Raw genomic sequence first — 20,504 nt, 5'->3', positions numbered from 1 at the left:
GTTTCCTCTTTTGTAAAATGGAGTAACACCTACTTTATGGGGTTGAAGACTGAAAATACTATGGGAAGATCAAGTAACACAGTACATACGGCAAGATTTCATTAAATGTGGGTATTAAGCACAGTTTGCACTTATAAAGAAAAAGAAAACTTACACTGAACCATTAATTAGCAGCTAAACAAGCCAAAGCTTGCTTCCAGTCTACACTTCTACTAGTTACCCCTGTGCAACTGACAGTAAAAGGCAGGTCCTGGGGAAGGTTATGAAGCCTATTGTTCCCACTGATCTGCGCAACTCATCCCACTTCATGTGTTTTCTCTATTGCCACCCCGTCTTCAAGTCTGACAAAACCATTCAGCTCTCTATACTTTATCCAAGATAACCAGACCAGGGTAAAATTTTGTTTCTCCATTGTACTTCTCTCAGAATTCTCTTTCTTGGGAAAACTGGGGAGGGGGGGGGGGGTTAGTTGGTTAAGCGTCTGCCTCCGGCTCAGGTCATGATCCCGGGGTCCTGGGATTGAGTCCTGTGTCGGGCTCCTTGCTCAGTGGGGAGCCTGCTTCTCTCTTCGCCTGCTTGTGTGCTCTCTCTCTCTGACAAATAAGTAAATAAAATTAAAAAAAAATTTTTTTCTTTCTTGATTTTTAAGAGATTCTAATTGGGACAAAAAAGCTTTGTGTCTCTTTTAAATACATTTCAGAAATCATATGATTAAAGAATAAGCAGGTGACTTGCAAAGTAGCAGCTGCTGGCAAGGGGCTTCTGTAGTTTGAAAAAAATACATTCTAAAAATTACCACATTTTTGTCAACAATATTTGTTTTGAAATTCCAAATAATAACTAAAAAAGGATGTGAGCTTTAAAAAAAGTATATGTATGTATTAGAAGAGGGTCTAAGTTTAAAAAAAAAAAATTAGAGAAACACTGCCCGAGACTTTCGTGGAATGTAAAACTGTTAATTTTTCGCTATTTTGCTGCGCCTTACTATAAAAATACAGATGGCACAGCTGTTATGTAGCTTCAACAACTTGATTATAAATTGCTTTCAAAAGTAATTTATTTGGATTTTCCGTATCCTTTAATGAATTGCAAATATATTAACAGAAAAGGCTTTCTCCCCGCCCCCCCAGGACTGTACAATTTCTGAAATAAGTCAGGAAAAGCAAAAAAAGACACAAAATTACATTGTTTCAATGCAAATAGAACACACACATCACACCCACACTTGCATTTTCCTGGGTTTTCACAAAGAAAACGGGTTACCTTATTTCTCAGTGAAGACCCATACTATATTCTGGCTAATCAGAGACTTCCAAACTTTTTTCTTCAAAAAAGAGCATTTTTAATAGACTAAATACTGGTTATCACTGAGTTTTTGTTTAAGGTACAACAGCAGCATGGTTCAAATGTAACTTGCAGTTCTTGGGAAAAAAACCAAAAATTTTAAAATAATGAAATACAGAAAAAGTAGGGACCACCTTTCATTATTTTGAGTACCATTGTTCACTTGAAAAAATATTTCCAACCTTCTAAAATCCCAGTTAAGAACCATTTCCAAGGGGGAAAAATATCCAATGCCACAACATAACTTCTGAACAAAAGTGTGTGTGTGTGTACACATATATGCATGTGTGTAAAAAGCTTAAAGAGACTAAAAAGGATGTTAAAGTTCTTAGTATTTTAAATTTCCTTCAAAGTAACTACTGAAATTTCAAACAAACATTTTGCTTGATCAAAATGTATGTCCTTTTCTGGTTGTTTGATCCTCATTCCAGGCAAAAAAAAAAAAAAAAAAAAAGAGGCAGGCCAGAAACAGTTACTAGGTGGGAATAAGGCTTCAAATACCTAAACATTTTGAAAGTAGGTGTGAGGAAAATGAAATCAGGCTAAGCTTGGGCTGAGAGTCCCATAGCCACCCACTGCCATGGTGTGCCTTCCACAACTATCCTTTTATCCTTGGTCTCAAATTAGTACCAGAAAGGCTCTCACCTCTAGCACAGGACATAAATTCCTACTACAAGAAGATAATTATACATCAGCAAATTATGTTCTGAGTTTAGCTTTCTCCAGGCTTTGTAACAGAGCTCAGGGTGAAGCTTTCTATGAAATTCTGTATTTGATACTGTTATATAGCTGGCTTACGATTTGCCAATTAAAAAAATAAAGGAATATAAAATTAAATATTAAAGAACTAATGAATAAAATGGAATATTTGTTAGAATCCAAGTGCTAGCCTTTGGGAATTTTTAATGATATTCGCTTACTCCCAAACTTCCCTTTTTCTTATAAATTATTTCTTTAAGCAGCACATATTACATAGCTTTAGGTAGGAAATTTTGTTAAATACCTCTCTGGCACCCAATACCTAATCTAAGACTCTGACTTGAATTAATTTATGATGGTATCTAATCCACATTCAAATGAGCAGATTAATAGTAAATGATAGGAAGTTACTGAGTCTACGGGTTAAAATTTTGTTCACATCTTCTGTAATCCACCTTATTTTCACAACTTGACAAGTACAGGTAACCAATAGATACATTTGTCCTTCATCAAATAATCCAAAATAATAACCGTAGGCCTGTCATTCATAAGAAACTATAATTTGTTATATTCTGACATTGGCACTTAAAAAAACGTTAACAACTAAAGTCTCTCTAAAAATTTCAATATATTACAATAAAGGAGATACACAATTTAAGACGTAAATCTGTTATTGTGAAATTCCAATAATTCCTGTTTTATTATGCATAATTAGATCTTTAAAATTGTGGCCATTCCCCAAAGACACCAACTTATATTATGAGAAACTCAGGAGAGAACTCAACTCCTTCATAAGAATGGGTTTTGTGGGTTTTTTTGCAGCTAAAAATTTCTAATATCCTAAACCCAATCACTCTTGGTAAACGTTTTGGTGACTCACACTACTGAAAATAATTTGAAGCAAAGAGCTGAAAAGAATGGAAATGACCTCAACCAACGGTTCACTACACATTTCTGCACCCTGCTTAAACACTCAGAAAAGTCAAAGGGATACTTTCTTGAACAAATATAGATTCAAGGTTATGGTACAATTTTGATTGTATTAAGGCTTTCGCTATCATGATCTCTTAAAGTCTCTCCACTTTAGTGTTCTCGATTCTTATGGTGAACTGAAGTGGCTATTAAGGGCCTTGTTTTGGCTTTTCAGTGGGTAAACACTCTACCATCTCTGAATGTTAAAGGTGATCCCACAGAGCTCAAAGAGAAGAGGCAATATGGTAAAGGGACAACTTTAAAGTTTGCAATACCAAGACAATGATCAACACTTTGAAGCAAGATGAATAAATTAAAATTCTTGGTTAGACATTAAAGCATTCTTGCCAAGAATAAGTGTACACTGTATGGAGGGATATTTGATTCCTACATGAGTCCCAATGGGCCCATTACATTTGCTTATGGGAGACACTGCAAGTTTAAGGTAATTTACATTCCTTGGCAATCAAGTTACTCTGTTATAGGCAATGTCTTTTTATTGTTCCATCTGGCACTTGCTAACACCATTCTTGAAGAACCTAGAAATGAAGGTCAGTCACTCTGTTAATCAGGAACAGAACCAAATAAAAACAAATTTTTGGAAAAACGACCAAGAAATTCTGGTTCATCACTATTTTCCATATCTAATGGTTCCTTCAAGATAAAACATAACTCTTCCTTCCATGATAGCTTTCCAACAAAGGGAGATTAAAGAAAAAAAGAAAAAAGAAAAGAAAAGAAAAGAAAGTTCCCCATCCTACCCCCTAAACTGTCATTCATACTGGTGAAAGAGCCAGTCTTGTTAGCAGCTAAATATTGCACTGCCTTTCATTCTGTGTACAGTCAGGGTCCAATGAAAGTGGCACACTCATGGTATAAGTGATGGATGATGACACTGCCGGCTCAAGAGTGAAGACTCAGTATATGGAGGGACAAGAAACATGTCAGCACTAGTCACACATCCAGTTGTAAAAGTCTGATTTCCAGAAGTTAAAATTCATCACTTTCAGCTGCATGAAGTTGTGTGTCGTCTGCATCTGTCATGCTGCTCTCCTGGGATTCATCTGTTCCCACTTTAAAAATAAAAAGAAAAGTCTCCAGTTAGGTGTCTAACAAATATCTCTTGTTGGTTCATGAAAACAAGTAAGGAAAACTATTCTACGCAGAGAGATGAGATCTTCAGTTAAGGCCCTTAAAAATCCTGATATCCTTCAGTAAAATGCCATTAGGTGCCTTATTTTACAGCATGTCTGAGGAGATTCGTTTATTGCATTTAACCTTTAACAGTTTTAACTATTAAAGCTGCCTCTCCCTAATGAATTCTTTATTCCTACCCTAGGAATTAGAGCTAGTTTTCTGAGACATTAAAAGAAGACTGACACTCCCTCCAACTGCTGACTCTACTTTAGGGACAGTCCTTGCTAGTCCACAGAAAAACAACATACAACCTTCAGTTTAAAAAGGGTTATTGGGATTATAGGAATTATGATTTTAATTAGAGCCTTTTGCCAAGTTTTCTGGAACAAAGACATCTTAGTTTGTCTCATCAGAAGTTTCTTAATTCTCTTATTATTAAAAAATACTATTGGGGGCACCTGGGTGGCACAGTCGGTTGAACGACCCACTCTTGGTTTTGGTTCAGGTCGTGATTTCAGGGCTATGAGATTGAGCCCTGCATCCAGCTCCATGCTAGGTGAGGAGTATGCTTAAGATTCTCTCCCTCTGCCCCTACCCCCCACCCCCGTCTAAAAAAAAAAAAAATCTTAAAAAAGGACTTAGTTCTCACTAGTTATGTTCTCACTAGGTATTTTAAGATATACACTCAAGTTAGGAGTGCCTCAGTCAGTTGAGCATCTGACTCTTGGCTTCAGCTCAGGTCATGATCTCATGGTTCCTGGGATAGAGCCCCATGTGGGGCTCCATGCCCAGCGGGGGAGTCTGCTTGAAGATTCTCTCCCTCTGCCCTCCTGCCACTTGTATGCTCTCTAAAATAAAAAAAAAATTTAAAAATCTAAAAAAAAAAAAAAGATATATACTCAATTTAGGGATAGAGTATTTACTATTGCTTTAAACTACTTCTTTGTTCCCATCTTTTCTTGACCCTTCAGTTTATATATATTAGCCATATTTTTAGATTTTGAATTTGCCAGAGCTTCAGAGAATTTGAATAGTCACTACTGCAGATCTGTCAATACTTTTTTTTGTCAATACTTTAAAATGTGCACAAATTTATTATTCATTCACATAGTACTTATAATGTCTTCAACATATCGTCACATCTATCAGCCCTCCCATCCCACCCTGCATTCCTATGAAGCAGGTAAGGCAGGCATTATTTACATATTCAAACTTAAACTGAGGTCCTGGAAATCTGCAATGGATTTGTCAAAGTCACACAGCAAATTAGATCCAAAACAGAGACTAGTTACCTGACTCCACACGCACTTTGTTAATATACTGCCCTCTTTAAGTTCTCTAAAATTCCATTTGGTATAAATACACCATGGTTAAAAAAATAAAATTAAAAAGCAGCCCACAAATCCTTATGTAAAAGGTAGCTTTGTGAATATTCAATACTCAAGAAAATTTCCATGTTTATCCTGTGTCATAAAGAAATATCTGTTCCCCTTGGCTTAACTCTGAGGTGATGTTTTATTAGCGCTCTGGTTTGATACACATACAAACCTGATTCTTATGGATGATACTCACTGATCTGTTCTTCTTGGGTTATTGGCTCCTCATCATCTGGAAGGTAGCGCTTATCAATTGCCTCTTTAATCTGGTTATTGGCTCCTTTAGGATCTAAATCCATAGCCCAAGAGAAATTCATCAGGGCGAGGTGCGTTTGACCTAACTTCTTGTAAACCTAAAAATAAACAGCAGCACTACATTTTTCATTAAGTTGTGAGCTTCAATGATAAAATCCTATACATTAATAATTTAAATAGGCTTCTGATTTACATGTTATAAACCCACTCTGATGAGTAGGCCATTTTCATCCTATAGAAAAACTCAGACTAACTTCTGAGTTCCTTCTAATATATTCAGATATTTTCAGAATTCCTTGCTTTATCTCTCCGAGAGTGAGCTTCCAATAAATCATAATCTGACTGGATCAATGACAATTGAAAGAAATGGACTATCAGCTGCTTGATTAGCATTTATTCATACTGGTTTTAAAGGCTGTTATATCAACACCTGTCCACTGTTCCCAGCTAACTTAATCAGTTGGCATCCAGGGGCCAAGTCTGTAAAGTCTTGACTAGTCTGGTTTTGGAAATCCTGGAAGCCAGTTCTTCTAATTAAGACAACACAGAGCCATTAATTTTCTTCTTTGGGGGGGATGCCTACATATTTTATTGATAAATGGAAGCTAAGAGCTTTCCAAGATGTAGTCTCAGTTATGAACTCATGACTGCCATTGGCTGCAAGTGCTAATATACTTCCAAAACCATAGTATGTTTAGGATTATGGGGTATGTGTTCTTGCTCCTTCATCACAATACATCTTCTTAAATGTTTTAACTAAATCCATTCTTTATCCCCAGAGCATTTAGTTCAGAGCTCTAGTTGAATTTGCTCAATAGATGTTGCACAATATATATTATATTTCTTCTTCAGAAGTTAATAGTTGTTATGAAAGTCACAGTTTAGGACCATGGCCCCAATCTTTACCTTTCCTATTAAGAAGTAAACGAGGGATTCTTTGGGAACAATTTGTTTCAATTCTTCAAGTTCTTGTAAAGCAGACTGAAAAAAGCAAAGAAAAACAGAGTAGCAAAATTTTACAAAGTTCTAACTAAGGAACTGTTTTTATCTGATTTCCAAATCATCTTAACTGAAGCTTATACTAGATCTTAATCAATGCACTTCCTTATTGCATTAATTCTTGTTGTGAAAATAAAATGCATGAAAATACTTATATGACGACAGAAACTAAGAAATGGCAGGAATTCACCAGTGTACACTGAGAACACACATACATGCAGGTGACGATGCTTGCTGTGGTCACCATTTTATTTAAAATAACAATACTCCAGGACATTGTGTGTGAAAGTGTTTTGAAAACGAAGTGGCAGAACAAAACAATTCTGAAGTTCGGTTAATAAACCTTCTCCCTGATGCAAGCACTAAGCTTTGAATACCAACCTGCCATTTTAACTAATGATGAACAGTCTAAAATTTAACCCTCCGAATTAAGTCAGAACTATCTAGAAATCTTTTGACCATTGTTAAAGGGTTGGGAAATTGAGAGAAAAGACAGAGAAATAGATTTGTATTTAAAAGAAAGGCATGATGATCAAAAATAAAACTGGTTCCTCAAATGAGATATTGTCCATTTTTCACCTAGCAAATGGATGAAAATAAAAATAACTTGATGTTGCATAAAGTTACCATGAGAAAGAGAGGAATGGACATTCTCATCACTAAAGGTGGAATTGTAAACTGATGCGACCTGTTTGTGAGAACAATTGACCAATAACTATTTAATAAGTTAAAAGCTGTACCATTGATTCAGCAATCCCGCTGCTAGGCGTTTGTCCCAGGGATATATTTTAGAAAGCTCACTAAATCATCTTTGTAAGAACATTCAACCTAACCTGTTACTGCAAATCACTAGAAGCAATCACGGTGTGTCTAATCATAGCTTAGTTAAACAAACTGTCCATCCTCTGTGGACACTACATCAGTAGGTACTCAGCCGTATGTTAAAAGAAAAAAAAAAAGAAGCAAAGCGAGATGCAAAAGGGTATGTGCAATAATACTATTTCTTTTGTAACAAAACATATATACCATACATATACAATAGTTATGGTATAAAACAGTTATTTTGTATTTATATGAGCATATATACAAATTTTTCTTTTTTTCTGGCAGAAATCAAAACATCTTTGCTCCCCTTTGGGAAGGGGATGATTGAGGTAAAAGGGGAAGAGGAACCTTCTATTTTCTCCTTGGTAGCTTTCTCTATTTTTTTGAATTTTCTAACATAAATATTATATTTTATTTCTCTTTAATGTCCACAGAGGTTATCTACTTTTCTTCTCTATACTCTTTGTAGTAAAACAAAATCCAATGTAAGTTAGGTTTAAAAAAAAAAAAAAGGTAAGCATCAAAGTATCCATACGAGTGTTAAAGTGAAAAAAAGCAAATTATAGAACAGTTTGTTCAGTTTTATTAGTTTCCTATTCTGTCATAACAAATTACCACAATTTTGATGGCTTAAAACAAGAAATTTTTTATCTTATCGTCTGTGTATTAGAAGTCCAATATGAGTCTCACTGGGCAAAAATCAAGGTGCCTTCCTTTCTGGAGGGTATCTGTTTCCCTGTCTTTCTTGGCATCTAGAGGCTGCCCACATTTTTTGGCTTGTAGCCTCCTTTCTCCATCTTCAAAGGCTACAAAGGCTGGTTGAGTCCTTCTCATGCTAGTTCTGACTACAGCTGGGAAAGATCCTCCACTTTTCAGATTCATGTGATTAGACTAGGACCGCCTGAATAACGCAGAATACTCTCCCTAACTCAAGATCCATATCGTTAAATCACATCTGTAAAGTTTCTTCTGCTGTGTGAAGTAACACATTCACAGGTGCTCAGGATTAGGGCACGGGTACCCTTGAGGGGTCATTACCCTGCCTACCACAACAGGGTAAGTCTACTTTGTTAGGTACAATTAAAATATATAAATAATGAGAAAAAGATCTAAAGAAGTATGTCCTGAGTTATTAACAATGCTCCTCCCTAGAGGGTCCCCTTATGAGGCACATTCCACTTCATATTTTTTTATACTTTCATTTTATTTGAATTTTTGGGTAACAAGTCTATTACTTTCATAAAAAGCCCCCATAAAGATATAAGGAATAAAGCAGTGATCACAGATAGTGGGCTAATAAAAGTATCAGAGGATTGTAGCATTTGGGTAACATAAGGGATTGATTCATTGATCGGTATAAGACTTGAGCGTTATTTCTCTAAGAAGGGTATAAAGAATAAGGAATCAATCTTAATTCACAGTTCTGAAAAAAGTTTAATACATTCCCACCTGACCCTCCCTTAACTTGAGGCCAAATGTAATTTCTCGGCTTTTGTAAAATTTTTATTAGCATTATCTAAAATAAAAGATTTACATAAAATAGTTTTGTAGGAAGTAGTGTGAAAGTAGCTGGGTGGTAGGTTCCATGGACCATTATCACAGTACAGTGAGGTTTGAAATTGTCTATAAAAGGAATAAAAAAGAAGAGTAAAGGCACACACACACACACGCATGCACTTTCTTAGTGTATTTGTTTAGAGTGCTGTGCTTTTTACACAAGGACATAAGGGGCTGTGGTGCATCCTTAATACTTCATTATCTTCCTAACTGCTGGCAACCCAAGAGAAATAAACTCGAAGCCCTGCTGGGCTGACTGGGTTTGAGAATCATGCTTACTTGTCTAGGAATGGAAGACTTATTACATATGATAATTCTATGAGGTAGACTTCTCTATTCCTTCCATACTATTAAGTATTGTAAAATATACATGGAATAAAAGAATCAAGATAAAAGATCTGTGGTCACCGATATTATCTACTTACAATCACTGTTAACACCTGTCAAACATTACTGACAGGGACTGATAAAGCCTGTAACACAACGAAGAAGCCGGAGACTGATTTTAATACTACAAAAAAGCAATTTTCACACTTGTTGGGTGTCCAGACTTCTTTACACTCTTAAAGCTTACTGAGGAACCCAAAGAGTTTTTGTTAATGTGGACTATAGCTATCGATACTTACTATATCAGAAATTAAAACATGGAAAGTTTTAAAAATATCTATCCATTAATTTAAAAGTAACAACACCAAAGCATTACATGTTAACACAGATAATATTTTTTTAATGAAAAATAACTTTTTCAGAACAATAAGTCAGTAAGAATAGTGGCACTGCTTAAAATTTTTGCAAATCTCTGGTTAAAAGAAAACAGCTGGACTCTCTTATCTGCTTCTGCATTCAATCTGTTTGTCACGTAGCTTTTGGAAAATTCTACTGTACGTTGGTGAGAGAAAGAGTGAAAAAGGCAAATAACATCTAAATATTATTATGAAAATAGTTTTGACCTTGTAGACTCTTTGAAAGGATTTCTGGGGACCCCCAGAAGTTCCCAAGCCACACTTTGAGAATCACTGCTTTAAAGAAATCTTAACTGGGACAATGCACCCCAATCCTTAACTGCTCACCACACTCAGTTCGGAAGGTTTTCTTTCTATAACTGCGTGCTCTAATTGTTATAAAAATTTCATGCATCTATCATACCTCCCCACCTCGATAATCTAATTACTAAGACTCATTGAGAAACAGTGTCTAACATAGTATCTCATTTCTGCCTTAAAGACTTAAGACTTACCTGATATCAATGCAGCACATTATATAGGATGATATGTAGCAAGACTTTTGCCACAGAGAGGTTGCCACCATTTGCTTTTCATTTTTCAAGCCAAGATATTTCACAAGTAATCAGTAACTTCTCCTCATACCCCTTTTTATTTTAATAGAGCTATCCTGGATATACCCATGCATCCAAGTAGGCCTTATGATTTAGCCAAACCCTAAGCTGGTAGGCAAAAGTGGCTGTGACCACTACGGCTTCAACAATAGATCAGATTAGAATTTGGGCTTCTTGAACCAAATACAGGGCTGATTTATATGGCATACTTGGTAGGTGTGTTGGCATTAAAATGGCTTTGAGAATAATAAATTGAATAAAATCCTTCAATTGAAGAACCTGACCACAAATGTAAAGAGGTACAATGATGCAAAAACACGAAAACAAATGACGAATTACATATAGTACCTCAAAGAGCAAGTTAAAAGTTGAAAAGTGTTTCTTCGATTTAAAAGTAGCTTTAGGACTAGACATCCACTTCTTGATAAAGAAAAACAGAGTCAGATTAGGGGAATCACTGAATAAATGACAAAGAATAAATTAGATGGTTGATCCCATATGTATCTTTATTAGTTTGGAAATATTAAGAGTTTATCATTGGTTTTGTATTTTTCAATTTCAGCAAATGTCAATGTGTACGGGAACTGATTTCTAGGGAAGTCTACTGAAATGGATTATTTGGCCCAACATTTTCAGTGCACTTAAATTTTGGAGGTTTTCTTTTTTTGGTAAGTTTTTACTCTTTTTAGGAAAAGCCTAAATTTATTAAAAAAGTAACCTGAACTTTAGATAAAAACTTTGTACTCATGGTTTATGATTGAGTAAATGATGACAAAAATCCCATGTCACTTTATGCCTCTTTTTTCTTTCTCAATTTTCCTTATCTTCTTTTCTGTTTTTTTTCATGCTACAGCTCCACAATTTGGAAAATAGTGTGAGAAGGAGAGAGAAACACATCAGACTAGACCAAGTATCCTTATGATAAGCTTCCATAACTCACTATACGTTTCCTTTATGTACTCGACATTTATTATTTTTGTCATTACTTGATTAACGTCTGTTGCCGCTCTAAACGGGTACTATACGGTGAGTTCTTCAAAGGCAGGAAATGTGATTGCTTTGGTTTCCTTGCCACCATATTCCTAGTCCTGGACATGTAATAGGTACTCAGTAAATATCTGTTGAATAATGTACACACATTCGTTTGCCACCTGTTCAGATATTTTGGTCCTAAGAAAATGGTTTAGATCTTACCCTTAAGATAACTCCCTGATGGAAAAACTGCCTTTCTATATATGGAGTCCTTACGAGGGATAACACATATTCCTAAATATCCATACAATTCATCCTATCAGAATTTCATAAATAAATAAAATCACAAAAGAAAATGAATAGCTTCTGGAAATGGGAAAAATAAACTATCAGAGATGAAAAAGTATAAATAGCTTTTGGTCTATTAAAAGAAGGGGCAAAACTTAAGCAATAAAATGCTGAAAACCACTAAAATATATATCTTACCTTATATTTTTCATTTGCAAATAAAACTGAGGCTCTGTGAAATTTGCATAGAGGGTTCTTGGGATCAATGACAATGGCTTTGTTTAGGGTATCCAAAGCCTTCTCGGATTTTTTCAGTGCATGCTGAACCTGTAAGAAATAAAGATCATATTAATGTTTCCTTTTGATACTTATGAAGAAAGGGGAGAACCAAACACTGTGACTCAAATCAACGTAAAGATAATAAGACTACTGAGGCATTTGGCTGGCTCAGTTGGTACTGCATGCAACTCTTGATCTCAGGGTCATGAGTTCGAGCCCCACTTGGGCATACAGATTACTTAAAATAAAAAGATATTAAAACTACTACAGTTGTATGGTCTGAGAGGGTTTTCCACAGAGTTAAGTGGACTTAATAGTTGATTACCAGACTATTAATAGATTATCTCTAAAATCTCTTCTAATTCTAGTTAAACTGCTTCACTTTCAAGATGAGAATACTGAAGCCCAGAATGTTAAATAACTTGCTCTGGGATCAGAACCTAGGTCCTCTGGCACTCAATCCACCATTATGTATCCATAATGATAATTCACAATGATTATTTTATCTTTAGAGCAGATATTTAGTACCTTTAAGTCTAAAAGACAAGAAAAACCTTGATTTTTCCCTCACAAGAAAATCTGTACTGGGGCGCCTGGGTGGCTCAGTCGTTAAGCGTCTGCCTTCGGCTCAGGGCGTAATCCCAGGGTCCTGGGATTGAGCCCCGCATCAGGCTCCCTGTTCTGCTGGGGGAACTTCTTCCTCTCCCACTCCCCCTGCTTGTGTTCCCTCTCTCACTGGCTATCTCTCTGTCAAATAAATAAATAAAATCTTAAAAAAAAAAAAAAAGAAAATCTGTACTATTTAGCTAGATAATACTCACATTTCAATGTTTATTATGGTCCTCTAAATCTTAGGCTTTTCAAAACTATTTTCAAAGAAACACTAGAGGATTTGGCTCTAAACCCTTACCAGCCCTGCTTCACTCAGAACAATTACATTTCAATTACATTGAAAACCACTGATCTGTAATATGGGGAAGTAAATATTTTAAATAAAGAAAACCCCCACACAACCCCAAACATCACTATTTATTCATTTGCATACACTCATGCTATGCCGTGCTCCTCCTTGGACGAACTGTATGTTAAAAAGAAACGTAAGTGCGTGGATGTGGCTGTGGAACTTGAACAAATACTACGCACTGTAACGAGAATGGTACTGCCCAAATCCGGTTGCTAAATTCATCTGCACGATGATCTTTGCTCAAGGTTATTACTACACGTGGCCAAATATTCTGCCCGCTGGACTGAAATCCTCAACACTAGCTCTCTAACAGAGAAAACCATATTCTATTACCTGAAAACTTCTTCAAATGAAGCACACAAAATTTTAAAACCATCTATTCCACAATCACTTTAGAAGAAAGCCTAATTTAAAAGATGTCCAACTTCACTAAAAGGTATCAAGAGGTACTTAAGTTTGATTTACTTAAGTGATGAAGAAAAATTCTTTGTTGATATATTTTGCATAGTATCTATGAAAAAAGTTACCATGGCAACTAAAAAAAATTATAAAGAACTATAATTCTTCTCCCAAAATGAAGAGTGAAATTCCCAAAACTCACATAATTTCCTCACATTGTATGGTCATTCCCACAAAAGCCAAGCTTGCTGAGAGAAAGTGAAGGGCGGGGGAGGGAGAGAGGGAGGACATGGGCAAGAGGCAAGAACAAGAACTCCTCGTGCTTACAGAGAAACTAATAAATGAGATTTCAAAAAGCAAACATACTTCTTCTCCAGTTGAAGTACAACTTATTATCAAACACTTAAAAAAAAAACACATAAAAATGGTGATCCAAAAACTGACTCAATGGAATAACTAGAAAAATGATCTTAACACCATGCATGGATTTGAATAATTTTTAATATCCTATCCTAGAAAATCTTAAGATTAAAAAAAATTAAGTTTCTGTTCTGATTTTTAAAAGATAGCTTTTTATGACAATATTCATAATATTGACAGGTACATGTTAAGGCTAGTTATCTCCTTTTGTAATTTTTTTTTTACCTTTTCCTTTCTTAAAAAAAAAAGTAAAGGCCAGACTCCTTTAGGGCTTTGCACTGTGTATACAGAAAATGAAGAGTGCACTCTCTCTCGCTCTCAAATAAAATCTTAAAAAAAAAAAAAATGGGGGGCAGGCGCCTGGGTAGTTCAGTCAGTTACGCATCTGCCTTTGGCTCAGGATCAAGTCCAATGTTGTTGGGTTCCCTGCTCAGTGGGGAGTCTGCTTCACTCCCTCCATCCGCCCCTCCCCACCACTCAAGCGCGTGCTCTCTCTCTCAAATGAATAAATAAAATCTTAAAAAAGAAAAAAGAAAAGAAAAGGAGAGTGCAGTGAACATAATGTTCAGTCCTACAGTCAGGACAAAGTTGCTCCTTCCCATTCCATCAGATACTGCACCTTTCCATCATGTTACCCGACGAGCCAATACTTCGTATTTTTTACCACGTGCTATTCTACCTATAGCACCAAAACAGCCGGTAATGGAGTTTTTGACATAACTGAGTTACAACTCCTGATCTGCTAATTTATGCAAAATCTGTGTTGAGTTCATCAAATTGGTAATCTTCTTTGCCCTCATCATCTTTCTAGTTATTCCACTGAGTCAGTTTTTGTGATTAGTGGTTCTCAGGTCAAACAGATCATGTAGACAGACAGTACAAGTATTTGGGGAAACACTATCTGTTTTATTACCAAAATGTTGGAAAAAATTTATTTCAATACCTTTTAGATTTCATAAAGTGAAGTGTATATAACACCTACTAAAAGACTGTAAAATACTGAAATTTTCCTTCAAGCATAGTGTAAAAAATATATTGAGCCTGTAAACTGCTGTGACTAGACTTCCCTGTCATCTTATGTTCTTGCATGTGTATATATATACACATATACATGTGTATATCCATGTGTGTGATTATGTGATCTATGTGATACAGATTATGGAACCGGGCAGCTTTGGAGTATACATTCTGTACTTCTTTTTTCAGGAACAGTTGCCATGTTTACACAGCAGCATTACGTCTCAGGCTTTTATTGGGTGCTGTTGCTCGCTATGTATGAAGAGAAATGTGTCAAACAAGCTTAAAGTTTACTGCGTTCTGAAGAAGGTGTGAACAACAGTGTTCATGAGATTTTAGAATGCTTTCCACATTCAGTCCTTGTAACTCAGCTGTTCAGCACCTAAAAGCAATTCAAATAATATGAACATTATCTTCTAGTAGAAGTAATGTTTTCAAGTTTTCATGGCACATTATGATCATAAATTTCTCTCCATCTCAACAGTAAGTCTATGGGAGTCCCATGAAGATTCATGAAATGTCTGTAGTGACTGGTAGTCATGTTGAATAAGTGCAGTATGAACAAAGTATTTTATTGCACAGAGTAAACAAACAGTATGCTACCTAACAAAGCTGCTGTTTTATTACAACATTACCTCTTGTTTTTATAAAATGTACCAAGATTTTTAAATGTAAAAAAACCAGTTTCTTTAAAAAGTAAAATGGTGATCCACATCGCCTTTTAAGAATTTTAATTAGTTCTCCGGGGCGCCTGGGTGGCACAGCGGTTAAGCGTCTGCCTTCGGCTCAGGGCGTGATCCCGGCATTGTGGGATCGAGCCCCACATCAGGCTCCTCCGCTATGAGCCTGCTTCTTCCTCTCCCACTCCCCCTGCTTGTGTTCCCTCTCTCGCTGGCTGTCTCTATCTCTGTCAAATAAATAAAATAAAATCTTAAAAAAAAAAAAAAAAGAATTTTAATTAGTTCTGGGAGAGAGTCCAGGATGGCAGAGGAGTAGGAGGCCTTAGTTTTGTCTGGTCCCAGGAATTCAGCTAGATGACTATCAAATCATTCTGAACACCTGCAATTCAACTGGACATCTAAGAAAAGAATTTTTGCAAAACTACAAATAGAAAAGCGACCACTTTCTGCAAGAATGACAAGATGGAAAACTCACTTCAAAGAAGAGAACAAGAGTACTGACTGCCAGGGACCTAACCAGTATGGATATAAGTAAGATGTTGGAAGTAGAGTTCAGAATAACAATTTTAAAGATACTAGCTGAACTTTAAAAAAACACAGAGAATCCCTTTCTGGAGAAATAAAAGAACTAAAATCTAATCAAGTCGAAATAAAAAAGGCTCATTAATGAGATGCAATAAAAAATGGAGGCTCTAACTGCTAGGATAAATGAGGCAGAAGAGAGAGAATTAACAGAAAATAAAGAAGCTCAGAAAAAGAGAGAAACAACTACTGGATCACGAGGGAAGAAATTGAGAGATGAGTGATACCATAAAGTGAAACAATATTAGAATAATTGGGATCCCAAATGAAGAGGAAAGAGAAAGAGGGGGGCAGAAGGTATACTGGAGCAAATTATAGCTGAGAACTTCCCTAATCTGGGGAAGGAAGCAGGCATTCAAGTCCAGGAGGCACAGAGAACCCTCCTCGAATCAATAAAAATAGGTCAACACCTTGACATATAATAGTGAAACTTGCAAATCTCAGAGACAAAGAGAAAATCCTGAAAGCAGCTTGGGACAAGAGGTCCTTAACCTACAAGGGTATAAACATAAAGCTGGCAGCAAACCTATCCACAGAGAGCTGGCAGGCCAGAAAGGACTGGCATGATATATTCAGGGTGCTAAATGAGAAAAATATAAAGCCAAGAATACTTTATCCAGCAAAGCAGTCATTCAAAATAGGAGACATTAAAAGCTTCCAGGACAAACAGAAACTAAAAGATTGTGTGATCACTAAACCAGCCCTGCAAGAAATATTAAAGGGGATCCTTTAAGTGATGAGAACCCAAAAGTAACATAGACCAGAAAGGAACAGAGACAGTATACAGAAACAATGACTTTATAGGCAATACAATGGCACTAAATTCATATCTTTGTTACTCTGAATGTAAATGGGCTAAATGCCCTAATCAAAAGATACAGGGTATCAGATTGGATAAAAAAAGCAAGACCCATCAATATGCTATCTTCAAGAGACTCATTTTGGACCCAAAGACACCTCCAGACTGAAAGTGAGGGGGCAAAAAACCATTTATTATGCTAATGGACATCAAAAGAAAGCTGGGGTAGCAATCCTTATATCAGACAAATTACATTTTAAACCAAAGACTATAATAAGAGATGAGGAAGGATACTATGTCATAATTAAAGGGCTATCCAACAAGAAGATCTAACAATTGTAAATATTTATGCCCCTAACATGGGAGCAGCCAATTATATAAACCAATTAATAACAAAATTAAAGAAACACATTGATAATAATACAACAATAATAGGAGACTTTAACACCCCACTCACTGCAATGGACAGATCATCTAAGCAGAAGATCAACAAGGAAACAAGGGTTTTGTATGACACACTGGACCAGATGGACTTCACAGACAGATTCAGAGCATTCCATCCTAAAGCAACAGAACACATATTCTTCTCGAGTGCATATGGAACATTCTCCAGAACAGACCACATACTGGGTCACAAATCAGTCCTCAACTGGTACCAAAAGATTTGGATCATTTCCTGAATATTTTCAGACTACAATGCTTTAAAAGTTGAATTCAACCACAAGAGGAAATTCAGAAGGAGCTCAAATATATGGAGGTTAAAGAGCATCCTACTAAGGAATGAATGGGTCAACCAGGAAATTAAAGAAGAATTTTAAAAATTCATGGGAACAACTGAATATGAAAACACAACTGTTCAAAACTTTGGGATGCAGTAAAGGCAGTCCTAAGAGGGAAGTATATAGCAATACAAGCCTTTCTCAAGAAACAAGAAAGGTCTCAAATATACATCCTAACCTTACACCTAAAGGAGCTGGAAAGAACAGCAGATAAAGTCTAAACCCACCAGGAGAAGAGAATTAATAAAGATGAGAGCAGAAATCAATGAAATAGGAAACAGAAGAAAAGTAGAACAGATCAACAGATCAACTAGGAAATGGTTCTTTGAAAGAATTAATAAGATTGATAAACTCTGGCCAGGCTTTTCAAAAAGAAAAGAGAAAGGACCAAATAAATAAAATCATGAATGAAAGAGGAGAGATCACAACCAACACCAAAAAACACAAACAGTTTTAAGAAAATATTATGAGCAACTATATGCCAACAAATTAGGCAATCTGGAAGAAATGGATGCATTCCTAGAGGTGTATAAACTGCCAAGACTGAAACAGGCAGAAATAGAAAACCTGAACAGACCCATAACCAGCAAGGAAATTGAAGCAGTAATAAAAAAATCTCCCAGCACACAAAAGCCCAGGGCCAGATGGCTTCCCAGGGGGAATTCTACCAAACATTTAAAGAATACCTATTCTTCTGAAGCTGTTTCAAAAAAAGAAATGGAAGAAAAACTTCCAAACTTTTTCTATGAGACCAGCATTACCTTGATCCCAAAGCCAGACAAAGACCCCACCAAAAAGGAGAATTACAGACCAATATCCCTAATGAACATGGATGCAGAAATTCTCACCAAGATATTAGCCAAAGTGTTCCCATGGTACAGTAAAAGGATTATTCACCATGACCAAGTGGGATTTATTCCTGGGCTGCAAGCGTGGTTCAACATCCACAAATCAATCAATGTGATACACTACCTTAATAAAAGAAAGGACAAGAACCATATCACCCTCCCAATAGATGCAGAAAAAGCATCTGACAAAATACAACATCCTTTCTTGATTAAAACTGTTCACAGTGTAGAGATAGAGGGAACATACCTCAAAATATCATAAAAACCACATATGAAAAGCCAACAGCGAATATCATTCTCAATGGGGAAAAACTGAGAGCTTTTCCCCTAAGGTCGGAACATGTCAGGGATGTCCACTCTCACGCCTGTTGTTCAACATAGTACTAGAAGCCCTAGCCTCAGTAATCAGACAACAAAAAGAAATAAAAGGCATCTGAATCAGCAAAGAAGTCAAACTCTAACTTTTCGCAGATGACACGATACTCTATGTGGAAAACCCAAAAGCCTCCACCCCAAAATTGCTAGAACTCATAGAGGAATTCAGCACAGTGGCAGGATACAAAATCAATGCACAGAAATCAGTTGCATTCCCACAGACTAATGAGACAGAAGAAAAGAGAAATTAAGGAGTTGATTCCGTTTACAATTGCACCCAAAACCATAAGATACCTAGGTATCTAACCAAGGAGGCAAAGGATCTATACTCAGAAAACTATAGAAAACTTGTGAAAGAAACTGAGGAAGACACAAAGAAATGGAAAAACTTTCCACGCTCATGGATTGGGAGAAAAATATTGTTAAAATGTTTAGAACAATCTATACATTCAATGTAATCCCTGTCAAAATACCAAGAACTTTTTTCACAGAGCCTGAACAAAGAATCCTACAATTTGTATGGAAACCAGAAAAGATCCCGAATTGCCAAAGGAATGTTGAAAAAGAAAACCAAAGCTGATGGCATCACAATTCTGGACATCAAGCTCTACTACAAAGCCCTACCACACATCATGACGGTATGGTACTGGCACAAAAACAGACACATAGATCAATGGAACAGAACAGAGAACCCAGAAATGAACCCTCAACTCTGTGGTCAACTGATCTTTGACAAAGCAGGAAAGAATATCCAATGGAAAAAAGACAGTCTCTTCAACAAATGGTGTTGGGAAAACTGGACAGCCACATGCAGAAGAATGAAACTGGACCATTTTCTTATACCATACACAAAAATAGACTCAAAATGAAAGACCTAAATGTGAGACAAGAATCCATCAAAATCCTGGAGGAGAACACAGGCAGCAACCTCTCTGACCTCGGCCACAGCAACTTCTTGTTATACATGTTTCAAAAGGCAGGTGAAACAAAAGGCAAAAATGAACTACTGGGACTTTATCAAGATAAAAAGCTTTTGCAAAGCAAAGGAAACAGTCAACAAAACTGAAAGACAACCGACAGAATGGGAGAAGATATTTGCAAATGACTTCTCAGATAAAGGGCTAGTATCCAAAAATCTATAAAGAACTTATCAAACTCAATATCCAAGAACAAATAATCCAATCAAGAAATGGGCAGAAGACATGAATAGACACTGCTCCAAAGAAGATATCCAAATGGCCAACAGACACATGAAAAAATGCTCAATATCACTTAGCACCAGGGAAATACAAATCAAAACCACAATGACCACTCTGGTCAGAACGGCTAAAATTATCAAGTCAGGAAATGACAGATGTTGGCAAGGATGCAGAGAAGGAGAAACCCCTTACTTACACTGTTGGTGGGAATGCAAGCTGGTGCAGCCACTCTGGAAGGCAGTATGGAGGTTCCTCAAAAAGTTGAAAATAGAGCTACCCTATGACCCAGCAATTGCATTATTAGGTATCTACCTGAGGGATTCAAATGTAGTGATTTGAAGGGGCACCTGCACCCCAGTGTTTAGAGCAGCAATGTCCACAATAGCCAAACTATGGAAAGAGC

The 20,504-nt window shown here is 36.3% G+C and overlaps 1 protein-coding gene across 7 annotated transcripts in view; it reads right to left on the bottom strand.

Annotated features, from left to right (window-relative positions):
• Positions 1-1,039: 1,039 nt before the first annotated feature.
• CDC27 (cell division cycle 27) overlaps positions 1,040-20,504 on the bottom strand; it is a 74,645-nt gene continuing 55,180 nt past the window's right edge. For 4 of the 7 annotated variants that reach the window (XM_008693574.2, XM_040640438.1, XM_008693575.2 and 1 more), the window contains 4 exons: positions 11,959-12,087; positions 6,690-6,764; positions 5,725-5,881; positions 1,040-4,088 (listed from right to left, as the gene is read on the bottom strand). In XM_008693574.2, coding sequence (XP_008691796.1) covers positions 4,006-4,088; positions 5,725-5,881; positions 6,690-6,764; positions 11,959-12,087 — 444 coding nt within the window. In that variant the 3' untranslated portion in view covers positions 1,040-4,005. Of the gene's footprint in view, positions 4,089-5,724; positions 5,901-6,689; positions 6,765-11,958; positions 12,088-20,504 lie in introns of all 7 variants that reach the window. The other 3 variants (XM_008693576.2, XM_040640436.1, XR_005837355.1) reach the window with 2 other exon arrangements.

This window comes from Ursus maritimus, unplaced genomic scaffold (assembly GCF_017311325.1).
Source record: "Ursus maritimus isolate PB19 unplaced genomic scaffold, ASM1731132v1 scaffold_24, whole genome shotgun sequence".
Classification (NCBI taxonomy): domain Eukaryota; kingdom Metazoa; phylum Chordata; class Mammalia; order Carnivora; family Ursidae; genus Ursus; species Ursus maritimus.
Note: the sequence above shows the minus strand (reverse complement) of the source record. Positions and strands in the feature narration are given on the sequence as shown.